The sequence below is a fragment of the Astatotilapia calliptera genome, chromosome 17 (genome assembly GCF_900246225.1).
Source record: "Astatotilapia calliptera chromosome 17, fAstCal1.2, whole genome shotgun sequence".
Taxonomy (NCBI): Eukaryota; Metazoa; Chordata; class Actinopteri; order Cichliformes; family Cichlidae; genus Astatotilapia; species Astatotilapia calliptera.
This window is the reverse complement of record NC_039318.1, coordinates 28,620,061-28,645,143: the sequence shown is the minus strand read 5'-3', so window position 1 is coordinate 28,645,143 and position 25,083 is coordinate 28,620,061. Positions and strand designations below refer to the sequence as shown.

The window sequence follows — 25,083 nt, the reverse complement described above, 5'->3', positions numbered from 1 at the left end:
TAGATCGCAGTTCCAGTTAAAAAATTATTTTAATCTCGTTTTATGGTTGTTTTCCTCATATCACAATTATAAATGTGCTATTGCTATCAGTTTGCGAACTAGAGGTTTATCATTTGAACACAGTTTTTAAGTTTATCTAGTTGGGTAGTGAGTGCACACAACTGCTACACATGGTACAAGGACAAAGCCAATCATTGCTTGGGAGCTAATGAATTTTGAAAAGCAAGACATCCTAACTACATCTAATAGTATTCCGTCTTTATTTTTTCTTTCCTCTCTCTCTGAGTTTCCGTTCTCTCCCTCTCTACCCACTTTTCTGTGTTAGCTGTTGAAGTGCTTTCTTCCGCCCCTGTGGGAGCTCACAAACAGCTGACTCATTCATTCCCGCTTCGCGCTCTGCTTTCATTTTTTACATTATTCAAACAAATGTGTTGCTTTCTTTCTTAGACACAAGACAGCACAGGGGCCGCGACCCCAGCGGACTTATTTCAGTACACACATGCAAACACACCTGCATAAAAAACTTGCTCACGAGCAGAAATGCATTACACAGAAACTTTAATCTTAAATTTAAACTGATTCACTCTCAACCGCAGGAGCGATAAGGCTAGTTGGCACACGTGGATGGCACGCTGTTGTTTATCTGTAGTCTCACTGTCCATCTGTTATTTCATCTTTGTTATGTTGTATGTGTTTATTTGTGATCTGTCAGGCTAAAATAAAAAAAAATAAAAGGGTATGTTATATGTGAGGCTTAAGCTGGAACCAGAAATGAAACATGGAATAATGAAATGCCAAATAAATAAGAAACCAGCAATTTGATACTTACAAATTAATTTTGTAAGTAAACTAATTTTCTATTACATTTCACGACATTACTTTTTTTCTTTTTCACAGTTTCTTTTTCTTTGTTGTCATAAAGTAGTAAAAAGGTTCTGCTCTTTTGTTCAAGAACACAGATGTCTCTTTCCTTTACTAAAATTAGTAATTAGACAATTATTTGATTGGCTATGTTGCCTCACTTTAGTCACCACTAACCTTTGAGGACATGCAGTTCTGGATTACGTTTTTTTTTTTTAATTAAATATTATTATTGGCTACGTAACGGTTTTTCCAACTACTCACGTTGCCAGTCAGTGTAATAAAGATGATGTATTGCAATACATCCTCATCCCAGGCACTACAGGCTATGGACATCCATGCCATGAAGCTCCAAGTGTACAGTATCTGTACTGATTTTAATGCCAGAGGAGGTTTGGAATTCTGCAAGTGTTGAGTCAGCAGGGTGTTGGTGACTTTTGCACACTACACACCTCCGCACTCGTTCATGGTCTGCCGCTTTATGGCTGCAGTTTCTAAATTCTCCCAGTTTGCAATAACACCACTTTTAGTTCAATGTGAAATATCTAGAAAGAAAGAAATTTTACAAGCTCACTTGTTGCAACAGTGGCTTTCTATTATGGTACCATGGTTGAATTCAGTGATCTCTTTAGAATAACCATTCTTTCACAAATGTTTTAAAGGCAACCTGCATGGCTAGGTGCTTTTAATTCAGAGATTAAGATGTGTGGCCAAATACTTTTGACCACATAGTGTAAGTGGCCGTAGCTAAAGTCATTTATATCTTGCTTGAACTTTCATTTGCTGATTTGGTTTCTTTTTTTAATCTTGGACTATGTTTATATATTTTAAACTATATTTATAGGCTCAGGAGTTCTGCTACTCCAGCAGTTTTAACCAAACCGCATTAGCTGACATGCTGAGGATTAGACGGGTCAGAATATTTAGGAAATAAATGACATAATATTTGCTTTATTATGTTGTTTTCTTGGCGATCAGTAATGCCCTTGGTGTTACCATTCATAACGTTTAATTTAAATTTACATATCCAGAGAATGATATGTAGTGTACCCGTGTCAGGACTAGAAATATAGCCCCTTATTCTTTCTCTGTGAGATTTCAACAAATTTGACATGGAGCATTCCTCCCAGTATTCCGGAGGAAAGACTTCAGAGTATGTCAGTTCTTCTTCACATCGGCATGGAGCTGTTCCTCACAGTACAAGCTACTTTAGCACCCACTGGTCTCGTAATCAAGACGGACACATGAAGACAAGAGATGTGTGTCCTGTCAGCTCCCATATCCAGTCAGTCAGTCAGTCAGTGAAAACATTTCATTGCTTCGGTCAGTGAGCTCGTCGGTTTATTTATCTGCTTTTACCAACATCAGAGTAGTCAGTGAAAACAATCCAAGAGAAGTTTCATGGGGACCATAAAATTTTCAGATCTTTTTAAAAAATGTGGATATAGTTAAACTAATCGTGGTCATTCAGCATCCCCACAGATTTGTGATCAAATTAAATATTTAAAGTCATAAATTGAGTGATTCTTTTTTTTTTTTTTAGTTTTATTTTTTAGATTAAAATTTTCCACCATGGGGACTCTTCTCTCAAAATGTCTTCCATAATCTCTTGTCCTCAGTTATCCATGTTGTACTTTTTCCCGTTACAGTGGTGAACAATCAACAGACATTTTGTTACAATAATAAATGACGTTTCTTTTTCACACCAGGATTGATTGAAGGAAATTCAAACTCGCAGTTTGCTTTCTTTTGACTGGATGCCACTGTATGTGTGTTTGGGGGTGATTTGTTCAAGAGAAAAGCAGGAAATATAACGGCAAAGTGCATTTTGTTATATTGTACCCAAAATCTGTTCCCAGTGGGTGCATAAAAATGGACAGGCCGTTTTTTTTTTTTGTTAAAAGCAGATATGTTCTTTGATCATCCTGTGGAGAGAATCAGCAGTTTTTGTGCTTGCGTATCGGGGAATGTTTGAGGTTGATCAAGAAACATATGCCAAGACATTTGTGATAATAAGGGAAGCTATTCCCCTTTATCCCTCTCAAATCACCCCTTTCATGTGCACCTGTCTATATGTGTGTTATGTGTGTATGTATAATCCATTCTGTTTTCTGTGTTCCAGAATTAGGATCTCCAAATCCAAGTTCAGGTTAGTACATGTTGTTTACCATAGTCTCTTAATTCACCTGCTCTAATGTCTCTAATGCTGTGCTATTTAATTGGTCGTTGGTGTTTTTGTGTGTGTGTGTGTGTGTGTGTGTGTGTGTGTGTGTGTGTGTGTGTGTGTGTGTGTGTGTGTGTGTGTGTGTGTGTGTGTGTACAGATGTGCAAAAGGAACACAGGCAAACATAGCCTTGCTCTTTGGAGAAACTGTTGCGAATATGTCGGTTCTTCTCTTGCAGAGTTTGATGAGAAGATCGTTGCCATGGTTATGTTTGTGCAGTAAAATAAATTTATGGTAACAATTATTTAAGCTTAGCATTGTAGTTATCAGACTGCAGAGTAGCAGACAGGGGAAAAATATAGAGTGAATGAGATGAATGAAAATGGAAGATAAACAGACAAAAGTTTTGGTGGTAATGTTTAATCAGAAAAATAGATTATTTCTTGCTTGGTAGTGATGTGAACTGTTGCTTAAATGGGGTATGTCAAATAAAGTTTAAAATAAATATTGTAAACAGCCTCGTTCTGTCCTACCACCACATTTAAAGCAAAAAAGTTGCCAGTAAATATGTTAGATTCGCCACTTATAAGCATTTGTGGAGAATATTTATGGAACATGCTCAAATGATTTTTTTATGTCTCATTACAGAAACAAAACACACATCACAGCTTCCACAAAATCTGCATACTGACTGTTTACTATTTGTTTACTCTTTGACTTCTATGGAAACCTAATATGTCCTTTTATTGTCCCTCTCACGTCTCAGTATCTAGATTAAATGCATACATAATACATTAAGACCACACTGGCTTCATTAAAGGTCAATACAGTGGTCCCTTGTTTATCGCGGGAGTTATGTTCCAAAAATAACCCGCGATAGGTGAAATCCACGAAGTAGCCAACTTTATTTTTTACAATTATATAATTACAATTATATATAGAGATGTTTTGAGGCTGTAAAACCCCTCACTACACACTTTACACACTGTTCTCAGACAGGCATGAACTTTTTCACACTTTTCACTCTTATTTATAGACCCTCAAAGTTCAAACCTTTGTAGAAAAAATATGTCCAGTATTACAGAATGAAACCAAAGGCACCCGCCGTTGCCTTTGACGGTGCAAAGCATTTCGTTGACATTGTTGTGTTTGTTGGGGAGAAAACGTACAAACAATTTGACAAGCTGAACGCATTCTGTACTGTACAGAAGACCCACACAAGATTGATTGACAGTGGTCTACAGCCCATCAGGACGCAGAACACAATGCGCTGTCAAAAAAACAAAAAACAAACAAACCAAAAAAAATAACCCCAAAAACCATGAAAAATTGCACACACAAAAAATCCGTGAATCAGCGATGTCGCGAAAGGTGAACTGCGTTATAGCGAGGGACCACTTTACTCCTCAAATAATACACTTAGACTATTTAATTTAATTGCGAGAACAATAAGTTGTTGTTACAGTGATGGAGAAAAAGCTTTTGATAAGGTAAACTTTGGATTTATTAAATCATTCTATAACTTCTGCATACCACCCCATTAGCCACTGGCACTACGAATGGAATAATCTCACAAAATGACACACGAAACAGGGGTACTAGGCAAAGATGCCCATCACCATCAGTCTTCTTTTTTCTTTTTTAATTGAGCCACTCATAGCGCCTAAAGTATCTGTCAAAATAAAAATATCATCTGAATCCCAACATCTAATAATAACCTCAAGATTAATCTTTATGCAGACGACATTTGACTTTTCATGCAAAATCCATATTCATCACTACTTGAAACAATGAGCATTATCAAGGAATTCTTAAAAATTTCCAACCATTCCATAAAATGGTCCAAATTCTTCCACTGATATCTCCATAGCGGGGATGAGACAACGAACTAACTATCCCTCTGTACACAAAGTATTTGAAAAACACTAATGTTTCTTGAATTGGAGTCACGGACACGATAAAAAACTGTAGCGTAACGATGCATGCCTGCTTGTGTTGTGAGTGTGTCTCATGTAAAATTCAGTGTGAGCATCATGGCAGAAGCCAGTGTGTGCCATAAGTGACTATAAAAAGCACTCACGCACATTTAAACAGAAGACTGATGCAACATATATAGGCAGAGGGAGAAGATTCTCTGGTGGGCTGTGTTGATCTGTTTTAATTAGAGGAGTCACAATTGGATGAAAAATCCTCTTGCATGTTTGCTGCGGTTGACAAATGGGTCAAGTACGCATAATGCAAAGACACCCACATGTGTACAAAATCATGACAAAGTGACTTACAGTGTTTATTTGGAGAAAAAACAATTAATTGCTCGTTCTTTTTTAAAGCAATTCATTCCATAAATATATAATCAGTGTCTAGGCTATTGAAATTATGTGAAAATCTTAAGTGAAATTCATGCGTCACTACTTTTCCACCTGTAGGCCAACAAGACCACAAGCTGCTCTTCGTTAGTGTTTTTGATGTCACTTGACCAGAATAGGACAATTATGAAATTACAGTCGACACCTTATCAGTATATGAGCGTCGAAACACCCTTTGAGTGGAGTTTTTCCACACAGATGTGACTGCGAAGTTTAACGCTAGCAATTATCAGAAACAATGACTTTAATTTCCAACATGAGAGAGCATTCAAGGTGCAAAAGACCTGACCACAGCATAGAGGAAGATATTAAAATCACTAAATTTAAAAAAAAAAAAAGGGGGTTGGCATCCTAAAATGAGCTACTTCTCTTTTTAAAGCATTGTTTTCCTTTGTGTTGTGAGACACAATACAACATATTTCACTTTAAATTTGCCCCTTCGATCATTTTTAGAGCGCAAATGTTCTTTTTTTTTCTCAAACAGTGCATATCTCATGCTCCAGCACAGCTCTTTGTACTGGTTTCTCCTTTCTGTGAAACGCCTTTGAGGATGACTAACCCTCGACCACAGACCGAGGCGTGATGTCATCACTGTTTTGTAGAAAACCTAATTGACTCTTTCTTGTCCTTCTTCCACTTCCTCTATTTGTTTTTCACCATTCGTTTCTTTCTTTTGATTATTTTTCTTGGTTTATCCTATTGCTCGTGGGTCCTTTTCTCTTCCTTCATCTTTCCCTTTTCCCACCATTCTCTGTCCCATCCTCCTACCTCTCTTTTCTCTCCCACCTTTTCCCAACTTATTTTCTCTGCTTCTTCCTTCTCAGCCGCTACTCTCGGAGGTGGAACAGGCTGTGTCGAAGGAAATGCCGGGCAGCAGTCAAATCACAAGTTTTCTATTGGCTGGTCATTTTCCTGGTTTTCCTCAACACTCTGACCATTGCCTCTGAACATCACCAGCAGCCTCAGTGGCTAACTGATGTACAAGGTACATTGCTCAACCCACACACATGCACACAAAACAGTAATATGTCTGATCTGGGCTTAATTATTGACCTCTGTGCAATTACTTTCTTTGGCATTATATTTTCATCCCACACTAATTTTACTCCCCCTTTATTTCCCTCCCCAGACATAGCCAATAAGGTTTTGCTAGCACTCTTTACTGGTGAGATGCTGTTGAAGATGTACAGTCTGGGCCTGCAGGTAGGACACTGTATCACTGTTTTGTGTTAACATTGACCACATTCTACCCTTTTTTCTACCTTTAACGTCTGCGTTTTGCTCCTCACAGGCCTACTTTGTTTCACTCTTCAATCGGTTCGACAGCTTCGTAGTATGTGGAGGGATCCTTGAAACCATTCTGGTGGAAACAAAAATCATGTCTCCTCTTGGCATCTCTGTGTTACGTTGTGTACGCTTACTCCGAATCTTCAAAATAACCAGGTTAGTGTAGACCTTAAAGCATAAGCATTTGATAAGCAGAAGTTATTCCTTCAGTCCTCCAACAGGCAAGATACTCACCCAGATACCTAATGCTATACTGAACATAAAGCAACATCTTTTTAATAATAATAATAATATATACTTTATTGATCCCCGTGGGCAAATTCCTCTCTGCATTTAACCCATTCACTCAGTGAAGTAGTGGGCAGCCATGGGCACCCAGGGAGCAGTGTGTAGGTACGGTACCTTGCTCAGGGGTACCTCAGGGTAGCCGTTCAGTGGATTCGAACCCCCAACCTTCCAATCATGGGGCCACCACTCTACCTACTGAGCTAACACTGCCCCGTTTTACAGTGTTTCTATACCAGTGGAGCCTTAATTTTGCATTCCGCAAAGCGGAAACAGAGGATGAAGAACTAACAGGTTACAATAGGTCTGTGATGCAATTACCAAAAACAACAAACAAACTTGGATTTTATTTTGCCACAGTAATCATTTAGTGAGAATTTCCTATTGTGACTAGTTTACATACACTCATTGACCGCTTCATTAGGTACACCTCGTTATAACGGGTTGGATGCAGTTTTCCCTTGAGAACTGCTGTAATTCTTCAAAGCATAGATTCAGCGCTGTGCTGGAAACGTTCCTCAGAGATTTTGGTCCATGTTGACACGATAGCATTTGTCAGCTACACATCCCGTCCACCACATCCCAAACGAGCGCTATTGGATTGAGCTTTAGTGACTTTTGAGGCTAATAGAGTCCAGTTAACGTATTGTCAAGATTAGGAAAGCAGTGGGAAATGATTTGAGCTTTGTGACGTGGCGCCTTATCCTACTAGAAGCAGTCGTCAGAAGACACTGTGGTCATAAAGAGATGGACAGCAACAACAGCCAGGTATTGGACTGGATTCAAGGAAGGATGGATCTATGCTTTCATGTTGTTTATGCCAAATGCTGACTCGACCATCTGAATGTCGCACCATAAATCAAAGCTCATCAGACCAGGCTGACACCAACAACTATGCCACATTCAAAGTCACTTAAGTCACTGCATTAATCAGTTTAACAGGTGTACCAAATACAGTCCAGTGATTGTATATTGGCTTTTTAGACTTGTCAAGGTTTGGGAAGCATAGGGGTGAGGATCCAAATACAGGATTTCAGAAAGAAACCTTAATAACAAAGCAAAGTTTTCAATAGTAGCTTTCAATATATGTAAACAGGAGTAAAAATTAACAAGGTCTAAGAACAAAAAATCAGCACAACAAAACATGCAAAGGCTACACACAGAGAACACACTGTGACAAAGACTGGACTATTTATACACAAAGGGCTAATTAGGAAATGAATAACAGGAGGGTAAAACACCCACACACAGGTAAAGACAATGGCAGAAAGGCAGATTGGAAGAAAAACATACACAGGACGCACAAAAACACCCACTTGAAAACAGGGAGTAACCAAAACACTCACAGAGATACGACGGTCACATTAACATGAAGACAGAGACAAAGGAACTCTGGAGGGCAAACACATAAAACAGAAACACAGAACAGAGGGAAAAAAACAATAAAGGAAACACTGAAAAGTTCAATCCTACAACTGAAACACTAAATCATGAATCCAGGATGGCAAAACATAAACTTCTTAGCAGGAAACTCCGGCAGCACTGTTAAACTGAAACAGAAACTATCAGACTCCCTTCTAGTCACTTCTAAACTATAAAGAAATCAAAACAGTCAACCTACCAAATATATTATAACAAGACTACCATTTCAACTAAATTTCTCTTCCTTTAGATATTGGAACTCTTTGTCCAACCTGGTGGCATCCCTGCTGAACTCTGTCCGCTCCATCGCTTCCCTGCTGCTCCTGCTGTTCCTCTTCATCATCATCTTCTCCCTGCTGGGCATGCAGCTGTTTGGGGGAAAATTCAACTTTGACGAGACCAGACGAAGCACGTTTGACAACTTCCCCCAGTCTCTGCTCACTGTGTTTCAGGTAATCATGCTCCACTTTTTCTCGTGAAGTGTGTCCGGCCTCCATTGTCACCTTACCTTTGTCCTTGAATGATACAAAAAGTGTAAATTTTATAATGTTGCTTAATTAAATGTAATCTGTCACTATCACGAGGCTGAGGCTTCTTTTAAATGAAAATAAATTTTTATAAGATTTTGTTTACTGTCTTCTGTCTCTACAGATCCTGACCGGAGAGGACTGGAACTCTGTGATGTATGATGGTATCATGGCGTACGGTGGTCCAGCTTTTCCTGGCATGCTAGTTTGCATCTACTTCATCATCCTCTTCATCTGCGGAAACTGTATCCTACCACAACAGGAGGTCCCCATTGTCACAAAGCACTTGCTCATAGGGAATCTTTTGGTTGTTCTAGATTGTTGCAGAGTCTTTCTATTATAATGTCAGGTCCTTTTAGATGTTGGTGCTATGTAAATACAAATACATGGAATAGCTACACCAGTAACCCAGGACATGCGGGCGTGATGCTTATACATGTAGAATTTCAAAATAAAAACATGGTGAATCAGATCCAGTAACTGACAGTCAAATTTGTTTTCTGACAATCTTTAATCCTGTCATCAAATGGATACTGGTGTTGCTGATTGTGATTTGAATCACTGAGTCACATCTGATATCTAACCCCTTGTTAAGATGCAGTTGCAGGGGAAAAGAACACATTTTGCATGCAGATGCTTTCCCTAAAGCTAAAAGATTTTAGTGCGGGCCACTGAGCGTCTGTACTTAAAAGTACAGAGTAGTTAAAAATGTGTTTTTCAGATTAAATTGTTACTATTCATCAGCTTAGCCTGCTGAATCCAAAGCCAGTGCAGGATTAGTCATTTGGCTTTGGAGTCTGCATTCATTGGTTTTGAATGCTGTTTATCTGATCACTTCAACATAACAGTCTATGAACATTAACTGATATTTTTTTTGATTTATTGATTAGCATTCAAATAAAGTGAATAAAGAAAAAAGATTACCACAAAGCAAGAAAGCACAAGACAAGGCTAATCAAAAGGTACTGGCTGAAGCATATGCTTATTACGCCAACCCTTTTAACAAAAGATGTTTTAGCATGCAGCTCCTGTACACAGGGCTCAAAGCAAAGAATAAAACAAAGCAAAAAACAAAACAAAAAACAAAACAAAACTCACTTTTTAACCCAAGCTTCAAGTGGTCATTACAGTAACTGTAGGTTTTGGCTTCCTTTTTTAGCCCCAGGGGTTGCCACCTGTTTATAGCCAGCTTTGTTTGTGATCTGATGGGTCAGCAACATCCTTAACATCACCCCTCTGAACAGATATCCTGCTGAATGTCTTCTTGGCCATTGCTGTAGACAATCTGGCAGACGCCGAGAGCCTGACATCAGCCCAGAAAGAGGAAGAGGAGGAGAAGGAGAGGAAAAAACTGGCCAGGTAAAGCAGAAAACTGAATGGAGGCAGTCAGACAAAAAATTGTAAAGGGATAGAGGGAGATGTTGAGACCCGGCCAATCCAAACAGCACCCAGGGAAAACATTAGCTTGCAGCATCTTGGATAGCCTATTATTTCTCAAGGTGAATAAGGATGCTGACACTAGAAGCTTGAATTAAACCACTAAAATTGCTTTTTCATACATAGAATACAAATATATTATTTGGCTTTTCTCTACAACAGTTTATTATTTTTTTTTCAGTATCATTGCAAAGATTAATTCCCAGCAAAGATCAAAGTTGAGTTTAAAGTGCAGCTGAGAAAGAAAGTGTTCTTTAGCACAAATCATAAAAATGTATTCTGCTTAGTTGCAATCTGTATTAATCTATGGAAAAGGTGCAACAGAAAATTGTAATTTTCCTCACAGCTGAGAAATACCCCCTATAATTACACGTCTTTATGTTGTCCCTCTGATGTTAATTTATGTATGGAGAAGGGATGATGCTAGAGTTGAGGATCTTCTTGTTCTCTCTCCTTCTCCAGGCTTGGCAGTCCAGAGAAGCGTCATGAAAATGAGAAGCCGCCTCTGGAAGAAGAGAAGAAGGAGAAAATAGAGCTGAAGTCCATTACTTCTGATGGGGAGACCAACACTGCTACAAAGGTACATGGAGACACACAAAGACTCAGTGAGAATATGTGTGTGTGTTCAAAGGAGTGAGAAAAAATGAATGAAATCTCATACTTCTCCTTGTCAGATTAACATGGATGACTGCTGTGGGGATGAGAGCGAAGAGAAGAATCCATATCCCGCCAATGATTATATAGGTAACACACACCACAGCCATAAATATTATGTGTTCCTATAGGTATAAGGTAAGAGGTGGTTTCATTGAGAATTTTGTCTTTGTTAGTATAAAAAACTTTGTTATTATAACATTATATTCCTTCTTTATCTTACTCTCCTCTTTCCCGTTCCTCCTAATCAGGAGATGAAGACGATGATGAGCCAGAGATGCCTGTGGGCCCGAGGCCACGGCCCCTCTCTGACATTCAGCTGAAGGAGAAGGCTGTCCCCATGCCTGAGGCCCGAGCTTTCTTTATCTTCAGCCACACCAACAAGTAATCTTCCTCTCCAACTTCATTTTCTCCGCCCAATATTTCAGTCAGCTTCTGCTGCATTCGTTTTGGCATCCTTTTCCTTTAAAGAGACTAGATGAAAACATTTTGCTTTCTTTCTCGCTTGAACTTTGTTTTTTTAGGTTCAGGGTTCTCTGCCATAAGGTCGTCAACCACAACATCTTCACCAACCTCATCCTCTTCTTCATCCTGCTCAGCAGCATCAGTCTAGCGGCAGAAGACCCTGTCAAAAATGACTCCTTCAGAAATAAGGTAGCATATAAGTGATATAACGCCCGTCTACTCGATTCGAGCGCATTCACAGACTGCTTTTATACTTAAGCACTTTTATCTAACATTCACACACACTCTCACACTTCAATTAATGAATCTGGGGCAAATCAGGGTTCAGTATCCACAGCAGTATTTCGGCAGTATATCTAACAACCTTATGATTACTGGACGACCAGCTCTACTGCCTGAGCCACAGCCACCTGTAAGCATAAAAAAAACCCCATATATAACAATATAAATAAAGTATATAAAGACATACAATGCCGGATGTACAGTAAGGCACAGTAGCCATAATTAGATGCCCACACGCACACTCATTCTGACCTAAATGGATTATAGCTATAGAGGAACCAAAGTTTATTGTGAGTGGCCCGTTACACTTAATGAGATTTCGTCTCGAGCACTGTAACTGTTACTAACTTCATGTTAAGAAGATATGAAACGCCTCTTAAGCTTTGCGCTCTTTTAAACTGTTTTATTAGCCAAAAAGAAAAATGAGTAGTTATTGTATCATTTTGTACACATACAGTGTGAAAATATATTTATGAGGGTGTTTTTTGTGTTTGTTTTGCTAAATGTCAACATTTAATCAAGAAATGAATGTATTTACTGTTTTAGTGTTTGCACAGTCTGTTTTGACAATGTGTAAGAAGTTGTGTCTTTTAATTCGTATGCAGCAGCGGAGACTTCGTGTTTAGCCTCAAGGCGAGCTGTGAAACCGCAACATTTTCAGTTACTTTGCAGTATACGAAGGATATATCTGCAATTGTACTCGCTGTGTGACATCAGCCCGTTGTTCGTAAATTAATGTGGTGTTTATGACTGTAATGGAGCTGTAGTCTAATGTAAACACCATGTGTGCTGCTGTATCTGTTTTTGTGCACAGTTTCCTGTCTCAGTCAGTGAGACGTATTCCTCAGAGGCCAATAAAGATCTGTTTTATTATATTTTCCCTTGCTTTGGTGTAGGATCCTATTATATATTCTATTAGTCTAAACCAATTAACCTTAGTCTGAAACAGTAATGAAATCAAAAAACCTGTTTTTCAGCTTTTCCAGCATTTCTATTTTAGTTCATTTGGACCTGAACATTATCATTATTTCAGTAAGTTGTGGAGTCATTTATGTTATGCTGCAGCTGACCGTAAGTCCTGCTTTTTCCCAAAAAGAAGCACACATTCATTGCCAAGTTTTACCACACATTTTACCAAGTTTAGGGCTTCAAGAGTGCTTCTGCTAATGGGGCACAAATAGATTGTATATAGGCAGTGGACATCACCAACTGGTTTGTAGACTGATGTTCTGAAGCCTCTAGATGAGCATTTTGACTGTTTCTATCTTGTTTTTTTTAATCTTCTGTATAAAAATTTACTTCTATACAATGGATGAGCACAAGAGTTCGCCATCTTTTCAGGCCCAGTAGCTACTGCCATCGTTTATGTACAGACTATGAACCTAAAAAAAGTGCCTTCTAATGCTGTGTTTGGGTCGTGAGTGGCGCATCGGCTAGTCGTACATCTCTGGATTTTTGTAAATCGGATTGCGCCACAGCCACCGCAGCTGAGTTGAGCGGCCGTGTCGTTTTTTTAGAGGCATTTTAATAATATTCCAGCACAGGAGCTCAGACACATACAGATATACAGTTTGAAAACATCCGGTTTTGATTTCTTCTCCTCCTACATTAGTGCTTGTGTGGTGATACTGTCTGAGTGGCGACACCTATCCTTCAGAAGAATACCGCAGCACCTTCCTGCACTGTAACGGCAGGTGTAAATACGGGTTTCTGTTAAAATCACTTGCAGTGGTCAGCGAAGCGACCATTACAGCGGGTATACTGTGGCCTTAAGAGAGTCATGAGCATTTCTGAATTCATTCAGCTTTGCTTTGTGAAATGTTAAACAATCTTGGTTCATTAAGAACTTTGTCATGGCAAATGAAACAGTGTAACAACTTTGATCTCTGTTCATTCAGAAAGCCTTTGCGTGTCGGGCAGGGGTAGTCCAAGTCCAGTTAAAATACAGTGTTGTATTTATTTTCAGATCCTGGGCTATGCAGATCATGTGTTTACTGGACTCTTCACCATCGAGATCATTCTTAAGGTAGTATTTAATGTTTGTGATGCACACTAAAGCATTCATTCACTGTTCATTCAGTTTCTTTTTTTTTCTTTGCTAAAATTAACATTTGGCTGTCAAATAATATTTAATCATTACAAGCTGGTTCATGTGCTTACCAAAAATTATTTACTGGATTTAGATGTATAGATAGGCAAACTGTAGATGTGGTAATATAGTGTTGTTTCTGGTAAGCTAGCATTAAACCCTTTTAAAATATTGCTGCTCGTGGTAAAAGGTAATAATCAGAACTTTGACCCCTGCAGATGACAGCCTATGGCGCCTTCCTCCACAAAGGTTCTTTCTGTAGAAACTATTTTAACATCCTGGACTTGGTGGTGGTCAGCGTGTCCCTCATCTCCTCTGGAATACAGTGAGTACAGTACGATGTTTTATGGTGCATGTGTTATACCTGATCCAGTCACGTTGTAAGCTTTTGTTCACCGATATTACTAACATTTTCCAAATATCATTAAACACGCATTTGTGTTATTGTCTCGTATATAATCACACAAATTGTGACTACTGCGTGAGACACAAATCAAGTGCCTAAGTCGGAAAAAAAAAACGTTTTTATTAGCAAATTGCTCCGTGCTTTACACTTCTCTGTCTTCTCATAACAAGTTCACACTTCATTACTCCTAATCCGCTGTCTCTTTGTGATGTTTATTAAAATGTTCTCTTCTTCTTGCAGCAAATAACTCATTGAAATGCTGTGATGTTTAATATTCTATACTGCACTTTCTGTCTCTGATGCTTAATAGACTAGACTTCTCGACGTAAGTCCATATTAGTCCGTGTTATAACCCCTTTAACAGACCGTCACCTGAACCGTGTAAAGCTGTCACTTTTTTTGATTTGATATTCCTATAGTCTTGGAGAGTTTAGTCGAAGACTCACCCAAAGCAAGAACAAATAAAACCAAATCTGTCACTGAATGGTTTTGTCGAGTAGGATAACACTGAACTTGTAACGAATGAACACATGCGGTTCTTTTTGAGCCAGATCCACTGCAGAATGCATCTTTTGCAAGCAGCAACATAATTGGTTTCTACCCAGAAAAAGTGTTACATTGAGTAAATTATCCTGGGTCTTCCAATACTCTCGTCGCATTTCATATCCAATTGATGTTAATGAGTTTGTTCTTCTTTTTTTCACTTTTTGTCATGGATTTTGGGGGCAGGTCAAATTCAGTTCTCATATTTCTAGATAAATGCAACTCTCCTGGGTTATAGAAATGACGCCCTAATGCTAGAATCTAGTGGTTTTTGCCTGTTAAAGGTAGCGAGTGAGTGGGATTTTTCTTTATTTATCACAGTTAAAAGAACTGCAATGATGTTATGATCAACTAAACCACTTCTGTGATGTAGTTTTTTTTATTTTTACTCCTACAAAATAAGAACCCATTTTAAGTATAGGCTAAGTTGTAGAGAAGCTGTGAAAAAACGCTCATAAAAAAGCATGTAAAAAAAACTACTGTATACACTACATATGACAGATTGCTTGTTTGTGTTGTCACCCCGAGTAAGCCTCATAATGTGACAGCATGAAATATGGCTTACATCAGCTAAGAAGACAGAACTATAGCAAAACAATACCTGATGACCTCATCTATTTTTGCTCTCTTATCGCTAGTCAGAGTCCTTTTCATCAGGTGGATGGCGTGCTTCATCCTTGTCATCAGACTCCGACAGTTAAAATATTGCCTTTTAACATAATTTGATGTTTCCACGAATAACCTAGCAGTTGGTTTGACTGTGATATGCGATCGATAACATCCTACTCCACACGAGCTACCTTTAAGTGCCTTTAACTTCCACATTTCTCTGTAAAAAGTTGCACAGCGGGTAATTTTTTTCTTTTGTTTCTCACTCTTTGTTTCAAAGTTAGCACAGAGTATTGTTTCCCTCCAAATCACAACTTTACCCATCAAGAAAGTCACTCCTTGAAATCTATTTATGTTGACATTTTGAAAACACCTTCTTTTCCTTGTACTTGTGTCACACAGTGGAAAGCGTTTTTGTATTTTTCCTTCATTTATCTGAAAAACTGGCTTTTTAAATAAAGGGAAGCGACTTTGACCAACTCAGCTCAAGTATAAATAATCACGCTGAGAGAGGCCCGGTTCAGATCAGAGAAGGACTAATGCTAAAGCTCTTTCCAGACAGTTACTGTACAACTCAAAATGTCATGGTATTAATTTTATTCTTTTTTTTCCTTTGTATGTAAATCACTTTCTTTTAAAGCTCTACCTGAAAAAGGTCACACCATTTGACCTTTGGCTTGTAGTGACACTCTTTTACAGCACAGTAGTTTGCTTGTAAATGTCTGCCTGTGTCTTTATGTTGGCCCATCCGTGTTGTTTCATTATGTGTGTTTGTCCATATATTATATGTGTTTCATGTGCATTACTATGTAACGGATACACTGTTACTAATATCTGTTTTTGAGGAGCTACAGTTAGGTCCATAATTTGTCAGACAGTGACATAATTTTGGCACTTTTGCCTCTGTGAACCATTACAATGGATTTTAAATCAAACAATCAAGATGCAATTAAAGTGCAGACTTTCAGCTTTAATTTAAGGGTTTTTACAAAAATTTTGCATGAACGGTTCAGGAATTACAACAATTTTCATATACGCTCTCCTATTTTCAGATGCTCAAAAGCAATTGGACAATTGGTGGACTAACATTGATGGCCTGTTCCTTTCTTATTTCATGACACACCCAAACATAATATCTGAAGTGCAAAAAATGTTGCATTTTTAAATATGAGGCTCAAAGAGATGTCAGTGCAATTGAAGGAGGCCCTCATTAAAAACAAAATAAACTAAGGTAATAAACTTTTTCAAAAATCAGAGAGATAGAAGAAACACTGCGAAGGGCTGAAATACCACAAAAACAACTAAGGAACAGGATGTATGATGATATTTCTTTAAGATTGATCTTTAAAAATATATTTAAAAATGTGCTTTGTCATTTAATTGTCCAATTACTTTTGATTCTCTGAAAATGGTATCAAAAAATGGCTTTAATTACTGAAATGTTATTGCAAACTTTTGTAAAATCACCTTGAATTAAAGCTGAAAGGGGGAAATTTATTCACATCTTAATAGCTTGATTTAAATCCACTATGGTAGTTTAGAAAAAGTTTTAAAAAAAAGTTGTGTCTTTGTCAGACAAATTATGGACGTGACTGTATGCTTTCTGCTTTTGAAAGTGACCCCTTGATAACTGATGCTAGAACTACTCGTAACATTAACAAAGTCTATTTGCTTTAAACTGTCTAAAAAAGTAAGTATGCTAAATAGTTTCTGTTTATAAAATAAATAACATTAACAACATTACAGCAACTAGCTAGGCATAGAGATTTATTTATTTAGTAACATAATACACGTTGGTCTTCTTGGGAAGAATGCTTTCACAGCTATGGGACGTTAGTTAAAATAATAATAACAGTAGTTTGGTGTAGATGATGAAATGCATGATGTTGAGTTCTGGGTTCTTGGGTTTTTGTTCCTGTTTTTCATGCTCACAGTACCCCCATTGTTTCTTTGAGTTCCTTTTTCGTGTCTGTGTTGGTGTCTTTGTTTTGTGTTCCCACTGTTTCTGTCACCTTGTTTAGTGTTTGTCTTCATATCTCGGCGTTTTTTTCGTTTTACTCTTCTACTTGGAAGGTTAGTCTTCTGTATCCAGTTTTACTTTCTATTTTTTTCCCTCATTGTTTTTACCTGTTGCTGACTGGTGCACCTCTCCCCTCTTCCTAGCTGTGTGCCATCATGTAATCAGTTCCCAGTGTATGTATACTCCGACCTTTCTGTTTGTCATGGCGTCTGTTTTCTTACCTTCTTGTGTTCCCATGGTGTTACATGTTTTTTCATCCTCCTTGTGTTCCTGTTTGGTCTGTTTTGTATTTTGTACAATTTTTCAGCAGCCAAATAAACTGCTCACTTTCAGTTACTTCTCCTGCCTTCGACTTCTGCCTCTCGGTGCTCTCCACTCTAAGCCGTGACAAAATTTCAGTTTTACATTTTATGTAAAAACAAATCAAGGCTGTGTTAAATTCCTTTTTGTTTTTTTGTATCTGTTTTTTGTCATCTTTCTTAATTTCTTGTGAACTTTTATTTCAGTTGTCCATTGTATTTTGTCCATTTTTTGTCATTTCATTAGCTTTTCGTTGCATCAGCCTCCACAGTTTGTGTTTAAAAGTAAAGACTCTACTGAAAGCAGTTTATGGTGTGTGTTGTTCCAACATTACAAATATATTTTTTTAAGATGGTAAGATGTGGTCAATCAAATTGGCAGGTCAGTAGTTTAATCAAATGTGTGTCTACAGGTCCAGCGCAATTAATGTTGTAAAAATCCTGAGAGTTCTGCGCGTGCTTAGACCACTGAGGGCCATCAACAGAGCCAAAGGACTAAAGGTTGACATAGTCACGCATAAAAAATACACACAATGAACACTTGTCTGTCCTCTAAAAAAAGGCATAGACTTATCACTCACTCTTATATTTGGTGGGTTTTTTGCAGCATGTAGTGCAGTGCGTGTTTGTGGCCATCAGGACTATTGGCAACATCGTCATCGTCACCACGTTACTCCAGTTCATGTTCGCCTGTATTGGAGTGCAACTCTTTAAGGTAAAAAAAAAAGGGAATATGTTCAGTTAGTTAATGTACTTTTTGAACCCTTTTTTAAAATTCTGACTAAGAAATTGTCTCGTGTTTCAATCAGGGCAAGTTCTTCTACTGTACCGACAACTCTAAGCAGACTCAGGCAGAGTGCAGGTAAGAGATCCCCCCTGCAGACGGCATCTTAATCTTTTTTCTTACAGTCTAACTACATTATGTGTGTGTATGTCTGTTTGCGTCCACAGAGGTTCTTTCATCACATATAAAGACGGGGATGTGGGGAAGCCTGACAAAGCCCCAAGAGTGTGGGAGAACAGTGACTTTAACTTTGATGATGTTCTACAAGGCATGATGGCACTGTTTGCCGTGTCTACCTTCGAGGGATGGCCAGGGTGTGTGTCTATATAACAACACAGTGCAGATGTTTTTTTATGTATATATATTACGATCCCTTTTTTTATGACCTCTGCCAATTTTGTGGTTTAAGTGAGTGTGTGCATGTCATTGTGTCTGAATTCAGATAAAACTTTGTAAGAGTGTAGAGTGGGGTCATTCTTACAATCCACATCCAAGGTCAACTCAGTAATTTATTGGTCCAAAATTGACAATAAGCCTTATAGCTGTGGTAAGTGTGGTTTCTATTGTCAACATAGAGATAGTACCGTATAAAGATTTAAAATATTATGTCACATTTGACCCCTGACCTCTTTTTCAAAATTCTGATTGATCTGAAGTGATAATAATGACATGTAGAGGGTTTTCAGACTGACTAAACTGACTGTTTAAATACATAACAATTTGAATACATGCACAGTGTTCAAATATAATAGTTTTCTTTTGAACTTTGTGAAACTTCTTACTAAACAATGGAATAAATGCAATTTGTTTTTTAAATTCCAGATTTCATTTTCCGTCTCTTTGTCAGGTTACTGTACCGAGCCATTGACTCTCATGCTGAGGATGTGGGGCCCATTTACAACTACCGCGTGGTCATTTCCATCTTCTTTATCATCTACATCATCATCATTGCCTTCTTCATGATGAACATTTTCGTCGGTTTCGTCATCGTCACATTCCAGGAACAAGGGGAGCAAGAATATAAGAACTGCGAGCTGGACAAAAACCAGGTAGTGTTCGTGTATATTTTGTGTAAAGTTACTACTCGATAAAATTATTAGTACTTTTGGAGCTTTTTTGTTTTTGTTTGTATAGTGATAACTTTCTGACTTTAAATCTCGTAGTACAGCAGAGAGATTTTTTTAAAGGTACAGAGGAGTGATTCTACTGTTCTGACAGGAGCGGGAAAGTCATTGTGTCATTTAGGAGCCACAAGGGAGAAGGAATAAGAGCCAGGCAATGGGGGTTTGACACGGATGAATCTGAAGAGGCTGAACATGAGTTTTAGGGGCAGAACCACTTCAGGAGCCCAGCCAGGAGGAGCTGCAGCAGTTCAAAAAAGATGAGACTAAACCTTACAAAAGGAACGAGGCCAAGGGCCTGCGGCTGTGTTCTCTGACATGATCCATGTTTCAGAAAAAGCATGTAAATGCAGACAGAGGATAGAAGAGTAGTCTAGCTTTTTTAGCGTGCCAAAAGACTTTTCTACAGCTTTTCCTCCATGACTGTCTGGGAACAGGGCGACACACAGCTGAATACATCAGCAGACACATGTAAATGGCAAATGCTCACCTTTGTGTTTGTGTGTGTATGCCACAGCGTCAGTGCGTGGAGTACGCTCTAAAGGCTCGTCCGCTGCGTCGCTACATCCCCAAGAACCCTTACCAGTACAAGGTGTGGTATGTGGTCAACTCCACCTACTTTGAGTATTTGATGTTCACACTCATCCTTCTCAACACCATCTGTCTGGCCATGCAGGTGAGTAATGTGTGTGTACATTTAGAAAAAAAACTCCCATAGAACTAACATTGTGTAATGAGTTTGTGTTTTTTTTTCCCTGCAGCATCATGGACAGACCAAAAATTTCAATGATGCCATGAACATCCTCAACATGCTCTTCACGGGACTTTTCACTGTTGAGATGATCCTTAAACTGATCGCCTTCAAACCCAGGGTATGTTCACTACTCAAACAGCAGGCTAGAATAACAGTGATACCTGTGTAGGACTACAGACTAGAGAAATGTGAAAAAGCACAGACAAAGAGACATTTTATAATGTAATGTTAGATGAAATTAGATAAACTCACAGCTCTATCTATCAGTGCTCATTGCAGCCCGGAAGAAAAAGAGTTTAATAGTTTTTTTTAAAGGCTTTTGAGTCACAGCGTTGCAGAAGACGGATTGTTGTGCTCTAAATTCATAATTCTTTTTCATTTCCTTCCTTACGATACGATGGATTTAAACCTTGATTAGAGGAAAGCGTTTATGTGCTTAATCCCATTGTTCCCTTGTTATCCTGCTGTTGTTGCTGTGCCCAATCTAAGAACTTCCTGGTGCTTCAGCTATTTAAACAGTAACAGATGGGCATGCTCCCTCTTATTACCGCAGGGTTAGTGGAGAATCTTGAACGCAATCAACAGCAATAACATAGTTTCATATTATACTTTACTCCTTTGACTACTGTTGCATTGTACTAATCAAAAGAACAAAGGTTTTCCAGTTATTACAAAAGTTAATTGAGCTCATTAATGAAGACCATCTACTATTTTGCACACAATGTTTTCCAACCACTAATTAAATTACAAGTCTTCTGTTGTTTTGTTTTGTTGTTTCTTCCAATAATCCTCTGCAAAGTTTGTGCTTTTTATTTAAATAGTTGCAAGATGGTTATCTTGTAATGACTTTTGAAATGCTACGGTTAGAACATTTTGTCTGAGTAACATAATGCATGCTCTGCAGTATTTTAGCCAACAGTGGATTTTGGAACAATGAATTTTAGGACTTGGGAATTTACATCGTGCTGTGCTGTGTTATGTATGTGAGGAAGATGAACTGCCAGATCATGAAGGCAGCGTTTCTCTTTTTAAAAAACATCAAAGTATCACCAGTTAAGTTGTGACTCTTTACGTATAAAATACTGACGAACTGATACTTGTTTTGCATCTTTCTTTCTTGTGTTTATTGTGGTGCAGCATGACAGCAGATTCCCAAGCCACAATGAACAGTGCTTAGGACATATGGTGTTGTGTATGCTTTTCCTTGCCTTGATAAACTTTTGCCTTAAACAGCCATCGCACAGGACGGAGGAGCTCACTAAAGCTTTTGCTTCTCAGGTCTCACAGACGCAAGGAATTCGCTCCAGTAATGTTTGCCTCATTCTATTTAACCTCAATACTTTTTGATAGGTTGATCAATGGATGGGCAACAGTAACACTAACAAAGACTTTTACATGTTTTTACAGTTTTTCCCACTCTTTTATATTTTTAAGTCTTTAATGAATCACATAATCTAATTATTTATTTAGACAATGCTTATTTTGTCTAATCTCTCTATTTAATCAATTCATAAATGAGTATTTGGGTACTAATGCCAAACCCCCGTTTGACTAATATTTAACTCTCAGTTCTCATTATTATTCCTAAAACTGAAAGCAACTTCATTAAAACCACTGTTGCCAAGGATACCTTCTAATATCTGCACTGTGCAGACGAATTATGGCAGGAGGAGTTTTTTCCCCCCTTTTTTTCATGTTATCTCAGCTGCTGATGACAGATGAAGAAGCTTAAAATAGATCAGCAAGATTGATCTCCATTCCCCGTCAGTGTGTGTAGCCACCAATTTAGCAATTGGTGCAAACAGTTGCGTGATATTTGTCATGCATACCTTACGACTTAATGTTTTTGTTGAAAATATTGTAGCTAGTCGCTAGTTCCATTCCTGTAAAATATGCAAAACTATGACCGAGAACGATAAAAGTCAAAGTGGTCCAGATGTGTTTAAAAAAAAAGAATAATCACAGTGACGTATTAGACGACAGTGTATGCAGACGAAACTCCAAGGTTCATTAGTGTTCAAAGACACAGCTCTTTGTAATTACACTATAAAAATAAATGTGAATAATACCATTCTGGCCTGAAGATATATGGATGTATTTTTGCATAAATACTGCCTTTGTACCAATGCTGATAAAGAATTGCCCACAATAAGTTAAGTAAACAAAGTCGGCTTTCAGTGTAATCACTGCCACAGCTTTGCTGAATAGCCCCGAGATGCATGTGGAAGATGTAAATAACCATTTAACCCACCATCCTTCGCAGAGCAGGAAATTCAGCTGCACTCGATGAACAGATAGCTCAGTGGAAACTTCTTATCCTTTCATGTGTTGGTTCATCAAGTGTAGCTGATTTTCTTTCTGTTTCCTCAATGTACTGTACAACCTCATACCACCTTGATAGGGGCTGCGAAGTGGCAGCAGATGTTGTTTTCCTTCTAACCTACCTTTCTTACCCTCCTCCTCCTCTTGCTCACCTCATCCTGTGTAGGGGTACTTTAGTGATCCCTGGAATGTGTTTGATTTCCTCATCGTAATTGGCAGCATAATAGACGTCATTCTCAGTGAAATCAACGTAAGTACGACGTCCCCCCCCTTCCCACTTCACTCTCCTTGTCTCTCCCTCTCTGTCTCATGTCCTCTCACTCTGTCTTACCTTCTGCTCTCCTTTCCTTTGTGGTTACTCTCTGTCATGCTGTCATTTCTCTTCATCTATCTTCTTTGTCAGCCTCCTCCTTCTCTTCTTCCTCCTCCTTCTCTTCCTTTCATTCTTAAAACCAAGATGGCCGCTGCCACGCACGGGACCCCCACTCCCCCCACCCACAGCCACAGAGGTTCCTGAGCGAGAACAAGCTTCTTCCTGGGTTTCACAAAAAGTCAAGGAAACAGAGGCAGGGTTTAGCTTTGAGCACAAAGGTTTCTGTCTTGCGTCCTCTTTCCTAACTCTTCACAGTATCTAAAATGTTGTTGGGTTTTTTGGTTTCTTTTCTTTTGTTTTTTTTGGCCACACTGTGACACTCAGGTTTGATCCCCCTGACTAACTGAACTAACTCACTGACCAATCACAAACAGCCTTACGCAGCTTTTTCTCATTTTTTTTAGTTGTGATTTTGTTGCATATTGTTCCTTACTGTTCCTGTTCCTGTTGACATTTCCTCTCATAGACAAGCATGACCGATCGCTGCTGCTCTACCTGTGCTGTCTATCTTCTTCAGACTGCCCCCTCTTTTCTTTTTTAGCCTTTTTTAAATTTTGTTGTTTCTTTCCCTTTCTACTCCTACTAAAAACTCCAGTGCTCATGTATGTAATGGTTTTTATCTTATTTTTTCTCCTCTCTCCTTTAATTTCCGTTCTTTCCATTTTTTTAAATGTCTTATGTTTTGTCCTTTTCTTTTGTTGTTTTCCTTTTCTGTCCATCCCTACACAGCATTATTTTGTTGATGCATGGAACACATTTGATGCCTTGATAGTTGTGGGTAGCATTGTTGACATAGCGATCACTGAGGTTAACGTAAGTAGTCCAAACTCCCTCCCTCCCTTCCTGCCTGCCTGCTCTGCCATTCCCACACACACAAACAGACCGAGCGCTGATACCCATCTCGCATGCTTTCAAATGATTAGGAAAACTGCAGCTGCACAATATTTTAACCTAAGAGATGGCTGAGTAAGTCTGGCAGATAAAACAGCCATATGGGGCCCAATCAAACTGGAAACTACTGGCTTCTGAAGGGTTTTTGTAGTTTTTGAGCTTTGTTTTGTTCCCATATCTGATTATCTTTGGACGTGGTAAGGTATCGCGTCCTTTAATTTTGTTTTGGTTTTTTTTCTTTTTGTGTAAGAAAATGCCTCCTTCCCAAGCAATCCTAATCACTTTTTTACTATTAGAAGCAGTGTGAAAATGCCAAATTTTCAGTGCGGCTTTTAACATTTGAAGCTGCTTGAGATATGTTTTCACGCCTCGGTCTGCTTAGTATCAGTAGCATCAGAGACTATTGCATTTGTCAATAGAACCGATTGCATTTCCTCAGCACTTGGTTTGATTACACATTGGTTTTATTTGGTCTTTCATCACTGCCTTAGGGGATACATTCCCCTGGCATGATGGACACTGTATAGCATGACAGATACAACAGTGGTATATCCAGGCCTGTTACTGTATCCAATTTATCTTATGCAGAAATTATATTCTGAATAAAGGAACAAATGCAGATTCTCATATTATAACAACAGTGTTTTGAGGGTAAGAAGAAAAGCGCTCTGAGTTTATATATAGCGAGAAAAACTTAAGGTAGCTATGAGAAACATACACGAGTTGCATTTTCTTTTGTCCAACAGTAGCAATGTGGAGACATGGGGAACAATTTGATCCATAAATGGATTTACTCGGGACCCATGAAATTTATGTAAATGTATGTATGAATTCATTTATCATCGACGTGGAGGCCCTATGGTCAGTGGTGGGGCTGAATAAGAATGAATATCCCAAGCACAAGTCAAATGTTGAGTGTCTATTGTATTTACACTTCAGGGACAGTTAGTGTTTAATTCATGTGGTACTGAAAGTGCTCTTTGGCAGGAGTAGAGTTTAAGAACTGCACAGTCCTTTTCATTTATCCTTAGAGGAAAGTGCATTTGTACTAATGATCGGCCTCACCGAAGACCTTAATGTTACTTCGACATTTCTTCTACCTGCCCATCATTAAAGTTGCTT

General features: G+C 38.5%; 1 protein-coding gene across 5 annotated transcripts in view; it reads left to right on the top strand.

Annotated features, from left to right (window-relative positions):
• cacna1c (calcium channel, voltage-dependent, L type, alpha 1C subunit) overlaps positions 1-25,083 on the top strand; it is a 206,440-nt gene that overhangs the window by 156,592 nt on the left and 24,765 nt on the right. For 2 of the 5 annotated variants that reach the window (XM_026148294.1, XM_026148291.1), the window contains exons 13-34: positions 2,984-3,010; positions 6,216-6,376; positions 6,521-6,594; positions 6,683-6,834; positions 8,636-8,837; positions 9,037-9,157; positions 10,157-10,271; positions 10,812-10,929; positions 11,024-11,093; positions 11,255-11,387; positions 11,528-11,657; positions 13,717-13,776; positions 14,058-14,164; positions 17,964-18,029; positions 18,130-18,217; positions 18,324-18,431; positions 18,526-18,578; positions 18,668-18,814; positions 19,348-19,549; positions 20,139-20,297; positions 20,383-20,493; positions 22,864-22,947. In XM_026148294.1, the coding sequence (XP_026004079.1) occupies positions 2,984-3,010; positions 6,216-6,376; positions 6,521-6,594; positions 6,683-6,834; positions 8,636-8,837; positions 9,037-9,157; positions 10,157-10,271; positions 10,812-10,929; positions 11,024-11,093; positions 11,255-11,387; positions 11,528-11,657; positions 13,717-13,776; positions 14,058-14,164; positions 17,964-18,029; positions 18,130-18,217; positions 18,324-18,431; positions 18,526-18,578; positions 18,668-18,814; positions 19,348-19,549; positions 20,139-20,297; positions 20,383-20,493; positions 22,864-22,947 (2,488 nt within the window). Of the gene's footprint in view, positions 1-2,983; positions 3,011-6,215; positions 6,377-6,520; positions 6,595-6,682; positions 6,835-8,635; positions 8,838-9,036; positions 9,158-10,156; positions 10,272-10,811; positions 10,930-11,023; positions 11,094-11,254; positions 11,388-11,527; positions 11,658-13,716; positions 13,777-14,057; positions 14,165-14,555; positions 14,571-17,963; positions 18,030-18,129; positions 18,218-18,323; positions 18,432-18,525; positions 18,579-18,667; positions 18,815-19,347; positions 19,550-20,138; positions 20,298-20,382; positions 20,494-22,863; positions 22,948-23,799; positions 23,884-25,083 lie in introns of all 5 variants that reach the window. The other 3 variants (XM_026148292.1, XM_026148290.1, XM_026148293.1) reach the window with 3 other exon arrangements.